This window comes from Terrapene carolina, unplaced genomic scaffold (assembly GCF_002925995.2).
Source record: "Terrapene carolina triunguis isolate 2854851 unplaced genomic scaffold, T_m_triunguis-2.0 Scaffold62, whole genome shotgun sequence".
In the NCBI taxonomy this organism is placed as follows: Eukaryota; Metazoa; Chordata; order Testudines; family Emydidae; genus Terrapene; species Terrapene triunguis.
In genome coordinates this window covers 46,906,061-46,912,060 of record NW_020664413.1, presented here as the reverse complement: position 1 = coordinate 46,912,060, position 6,000 = coordinate 46,906,061, and the positions used below count along the sequence as shown (strand labels likewise).

Sequence of the window (6,000 nt, the reverse complement as noted above, 5' to 3'; positions counted from 1 at the left end):
AGCATCCTACATCTGATTGATCACCATATGTAGAACGAAATCACTTAAGCCACCACCAACTGTATGACACTATAGTATTGGGTACTTTAATGTACATACTTGTGCTCATAGAATTTGTGTTTCTGTTTCTTAATGTATGCTTTTAAGATCTAGAGTATTAAGGAATATTGGTACGTTAAATAGAGAATATTTTGTTTTCAATGATTACTGCTTAAGTGTCAATCCTTTGAGCGGAAGGCTGTATCCGTCCTCCCAAGGGTAAACAAAGTTAGTTCGTTCTGGAGAGTTCCCTGAAGTTCATAGGGGAACCCATGGTAAAACCCTGGCAATTCCTCTAGGGTGGGCCACCTCCTTTTACTTACCAAAACAGACCATCGAGTTACTGGAATAGGCAAACCATTGTGGGGGTGCCCCAAGTCTGATTTTAGGGGTAACACAGCTTGTCAAGGACATTATATTGGTATCAGTGGAAACTCTGGATCTGTATTTGAAGGACTGAACAGAACTGGTGCAACAATGAAAGCATCGACAGTGACAATAATTTATAAGCTTGACATTCAAATAGTCTTTTAAATGTATATCTGGTTTGAAGTGTGGTTGATTATTTAACCATTATGAATCCATCAGAGAAAAACAATTCCATCCAGAGGGTGGAACTTGATGAAGGACATATGTTATAAACATTTTTATATGAATAATTAGTTACACGAATCAAAACACATTACTGAAGGCAGGCGAACATGGCAAATACCCACACTCACCTGTAAGGCAGATGACTTGTGTAATCTTTCAGATTTATTTTTCTGTTGGCCAAACAATAATCTACTTACCATATTTAATATTTATCTCTGAACATTTTGTTTTTCATTGTTATATTCATGGGCTCGATAAGGATTTCATATGTTCAGGAAGCACTGGCATACTAGGAAGAGTCAGAAACATGGTATGGTTTGCAATTTGGTTTGCAAATTCTTCTAGTAAAAGAAGGAATGGTACCAACGCCCAATGGTAATTCACTGAGTTTGATGGTATTGTTTCCCGAGTGAAGATGACTGCAGCCCAGATCCATAGAGTGTATACATATTTTGGTTCTGTTAGTTTAACCATATGTACTATACAGACATTAAAAAGCTTTTTTTTTAAAAGGAATTTTCTACTATAACAATTTTTAAAGCCATCCTTTATAATCAAATTGCTAAAGCCAAAATGCTGTGACTTATTTCTTCAGAGAAACATCTTAAAGGTCACAGGAAATATTCTATTTCATGTGAAGCACATTAAAAAGTGTGTAAATCTACTTTTCTGTTAGCCAAAGCTAAATCTATCACTTTGACAAAATGACCATTTAAAACAAAAAATATATTTTGATGGACATTTCCTTCCTCTATACATATGTTAGTTACATTTCATGCATTCACAAATTTTGGTAGCTGTTTAACTTAGTAATAACTCATAATCAAGTGTCTCTGTTGTACTGTGGACCAAGTTTGGAGCTCAGCTTCCACACGCTCAAAAGTCTAAACAATAAGCAATCAGGTTTTTTTTTTAGCCTGTTTAACACCTCTGTGCTGCATGGCCTACCACCAAAAGTAGCAAAAAAAGTGGCACATTAGCCAATGTGATCAAATTTACTATTTGTTTTTAAAAACTTTTAAAAGTGTATAAATGTAACAGTACAGGTCATTCCTTCTAAAAGTACCTTTTCTGCAAAAGGCACCATTTGCCCATGTTGACAAAGGTATTTTCATTAGACATCAAGTTTTATCCTAAATACACCCGTGTGAATCAGGAATAACTCAATAGCCTATGACAGAGAGCCAAATTTGACTCAATATACATTGAGTAACATGAAAAGGAAGATTTTTGCAGACTTTTAACAAGTGTCTGGAGTAGATACCAAGTCCCTGATTATTTCCAAGAACACATTGAGACTAATGTAGTGAAACTTTCTACGAAGTAGGAATTACTATGGTCAGGGCACCAGTAAAAGTTATGTGTAAATGCTACACAATAGCCTGCTGGTCACTCCAGTGAGGGACAACATTTTGGAAACATTTTAACATCGCTACCCAGAACTATGCCTACAAAAAATAAAATACTTTCTTTTTCTAAGTGCCTACATTTCTAGCTGTGCACCCCCAGAGGTGTACCCCAAGAATGAAAAATTTAAACAAACCATAATAGCATTTCTCAGTGATAAATTCACATTTTATATCCAATGCTCCGTTGAAATCATAATCCTTGGTCTGCACATTAAGAAATGTAACTTTACCTGATACTAGAAAACCATTTTGACTGCTCCTTATAAATCCAACATTGCAAATTTACAACAAGAAGCAAAGAGGAAAGAGTGCACAAACTGCTAGAAAAAGCAAGAACACTGAACACAGTGTTTCAATTTATAGGAATCAGTGGTCTCTCCTCTCTCTTTTTCCAGATATTGGTTTGACTATCTTTCTTAGCCATAGGTGGTCTACCTCTTTTTTTAGCTGGAGGAGTACTGGACTCAGGACCTTTTGTTGTGGTTTTTTTTCGTGGTGGTTCTTCAGTGTGCTGTTCTACGACTGGCACACTTCCTCCGTCCAATAGGTGTCTCACAGACTGATCATCAGGGCTACAAACAGTGGTCCCACTTTCGCTACTACTCAGATCCAAATCTTCCAAATAAAGGATCTTAGAATGATGCATGCTTTTAATGAAAGTTTTCTCTCTCTCCAGTTTTCGACTGGGATGATGCTCATTCATGTCCACGCCAGAGTCCAGGCTGGTGTCATTACTTTCTGTTTTCCTGCCCTTTTTCAGATCTATAAAAGAGTGCCTCACTTGAGCGACTGGCTTTCCATCTAGTGACACGAACCATGCTCTGGGGTGTGGGGATGGTTTTCCTTTAGAAAGCTCCAATAACGTTTGCTCTGAAATACCTTGAAGTTCAGAGGAAAATGGTGTCATAACTGCTTCGTTCAGTGTCCCAGGAACAGAGACAGACTCCAGCAAATTATTGGTATACCGACCCCAGTTTGAAGTTTGTGAGGATAAACCCTGTTGACCATCTAATGTGGCTTTCTCATCTCTGCAGGCGGGCGGCTGGAGAGGAGAGTGCATTGGCATTTTGGGCAGCGTCTGTGTATAGCTGTCTCGATTCATGGGTTCCATCATTGGGCTATAGACTAACTGCCCTTTTCTTGGCAAAGTAGCTGACTTAGCAGCATGTAATTGCTCCGGAGAGTGGAACAGGTCAGAGGTTTGAAGGATGGCAATAGGCTGACTATAAATATGCATTAGTTGTTCTGGGATATGGGAAAGCCCATACATCTCTTCGTTCACTGCAAGATATCTGTTTTGGTCTTGAATGTCCCTGGGAGATTGGGAAACACTGCTGTTAATGTGCTGTAATTGTCTAACTCCAGCATTAGGCTCCAAGGACTGGGCTGAATTCCTCGAGTGACCACTCTGATTGGATTGATATGAAACATTTTCTGTGTAGATTTTAAAATTGTCCCAGGCTTTTTTGTCCTCTGTTTCCATAGAAGTCTTTCTGTGAGGGCTAAAGGAGGAAAGCTTGGGCATGTATAACTGTGATTTATCCTCTAACTTTACTGACCCCTTCACAGCACTGATATGATTTATGTGAGTTGTTGATGTTGTCTGGTCCTTTTTTAAGACCTCCAGTTTAGTTGTATTTTTTCCCCTCTTATGTGATTGGCCACATTTATCCCTATGGGAAAAAAGGCGGGGAGTAGGGGGAGAGATAATTGTAGGACATATGATTAAAATACTAGTGATGAGCACAGATTGCACTTAAGACTTCACAGACTAAAAGGTATGATGTACAGTTTGAAAGCCAGTAGGTACAAACTTAAACCTGTTCAATAACCACTGAAATCATTTGTGATTACACTGCATATTAATATAGTGTACATATTTAAATTAGTAAGTTTGAAAAAGACTTTAAACACATGCACTTCCTAGATATTACTAAGAAAACAATTATTTTGTCTCAAAAGAGCCCCGTTTGTTAACTTTAAACTCCATTCATATTGAGCATATTAAAGCTTTTCTTTTTCCTTACCTGCAGTAACAGAGAAGAACAGTGAAGAATCCAATGATAATGACTATAGTACCTCCAAGTATGGCTGTAAGGAACACTGTGTGATAGGCTGTTATGTCCTTGGAAACTGCACTAATAATAGAGTCTAGATTTTTCAAACACAAAACGAAACAAATTAGATGTCAAGAACTAAGAATTTGGCTTCTGGTGCAAAACTGCATTTGATAAATTGCACTGTAGTTTTCTAGCCGCTGTTGTGCTCCCTTGCACTATCCTGCTATTGGTCATTTTAGCCACTATGGAAATGTGGGAACCATCACCAATATCAAATCACACTTCAGGGGCTGATGTCACAAACACTTACATATTGCCTTTGCATTTGCTCAGTTCCAGCCAAATGGTGTTCATGCTATATGTCCGAATTTATTTCAAAATCCTAGTCCCTGAACAGAGCTGCTGTCACATCATGTCACTTTAATTCTAAAATTCTGAAATCACATTTTCTCATTCAAAAGTTGTCCATCTGAATCCCCACTCAGGGAGAAGTACAACTTTAACTGTGCAAGCTCAGATTCTTCTATATAAGCAGTAACCACTGGGGCCAATCAATCCAATCCCATCCTCCTCCTCACATGGTTCTAGGAGCTAAAACAGACAGAGGGCTCCAACTGCTTTTCAGTTCATTATGTTGATACTTCTCTTCTAGAGTACGCCCAGAAGATGGCAGTAATATATATACCTAAGAGGGCTTGGCTATCTCTCGCATCAAAAATGTTTCTGACAAGCGATCTGAAAATGGGGAAGATGAGGGAGACCATGTCTGTTCTGAGGCACCAGCTGATCCAGAATAATAGTTTTTCCAACTTATTGGAAAGGATTCCATAAATCTTATTTCCTCTTTCGAAGTGATGCTGGGTTGCAGGGCCGTCCTTAGGCATATGCAGCATATGCGGCTGCGTAGGGCACCTGAAAATTTGGGGCACCACTGGGGGTTTTAGTGTCCACCCTCCTGTCTCTTCCTATCACTGTTCTGACCCTTCCTGCAGGCTCCCGCCACAGCTGGCTGCTGGTGAATGAATCTTCCTCCAGAGGGGATCTAGTAACTTAAAAGTGAAAAAGCCTCCAGCCTGCCAGACCGATTAGCACAACATTGAAACTGTTACAGAGCCATTCAAGTGGTAATGAAGCCATTTAACAGGCATTTCCCAACCCCCAGGTATATACTGTCTACAGGACCTTAGTTTAAAATTTGCTTCAAAAATATTTCATTAGTGAGTTGGTGAAGATTATAAAATCACATCTTTAAAAAAATCCTTGCACAGATTTTTAGATGCACAATCATCTTTAGCCTTAAATGCTTGGATCTTCAGACTTAAAGTTTTTTAAATAAATCCTTCAAAAGACCATCCTTATCTAAAATACACATTTTAATTTTAATTACTATAGAAAAAAAAACTTGCTTCCAAAGTCTTCCTGTCCTTTCTGTCCATCCCTTTCTCCCTTCACCTCTTCCACCCTCTCCCCCGCCCCCCCGCTCCTTGAAGAGAGCGCTTAAAGGGACAACACCCCTTTCTTTACTTTACTTCTGACTATCTGATGAACTAATTTTAAGAGAGCCCTCCAGCAAAATCAGTACCTAGTAAGATATATTTCAGAGTAGTAGCCGTGTTAGTCTGTATCCGCAAAAAGAACAGGATAGCCCATTTAAGACAGTTTGACAAGAAGCTGTGAGGATACTTAACATGGGGGAAATAGATTCAATGTGTGTAATGGCTAAGCCATTCCCAATCTCTATTTAACCCTAAATTGATAGTATCTAGTTTGCATATCAATTCAAGTTCAGCAGTTTCTCATTGGAGTCTGTTTTTGAAGCTTTTCTCTTGCAAAATTGCCACCTTTAAATCTGTTATTGAATGGCCAGAGAGGTTGAAGTGTTCTCCTACTGGTTTTTG

At 38.7% G+C, this 6,000-nt stretch overlaps 1 protein-coding gene across 1 annotated transcript in view; it reads right to left on the bottom strand.

Moving 5' to 3' along the window:
- Positions 1-1,627: 1,627 nt before the first annotated feature.
- Positions 1,628-6,000, bottom strand: part of FAM171B (family with sequence similarity 171 member B) — a 55,229-nt gene continuing 50,856 nt past the window's right edge. Inside the window, exons 7-8 of the mRNA XM_029910578.1 lie at positions 4,070-4,193; positions 1,628-3,715 (exon numbers count right to left, since the gene is read on the bottom strand). Of these exons, the coding sequence (XP_029766438.1) occupies positions 2,395-3,715; positions 4,070-4,193 (1,445 nt within the window). The 3' untranslated portion in view covers positions 1,628-2,394. The remainder of the gene's footprint in view (positions 3,716-4,069; positions 4,194-6,000) is intronic.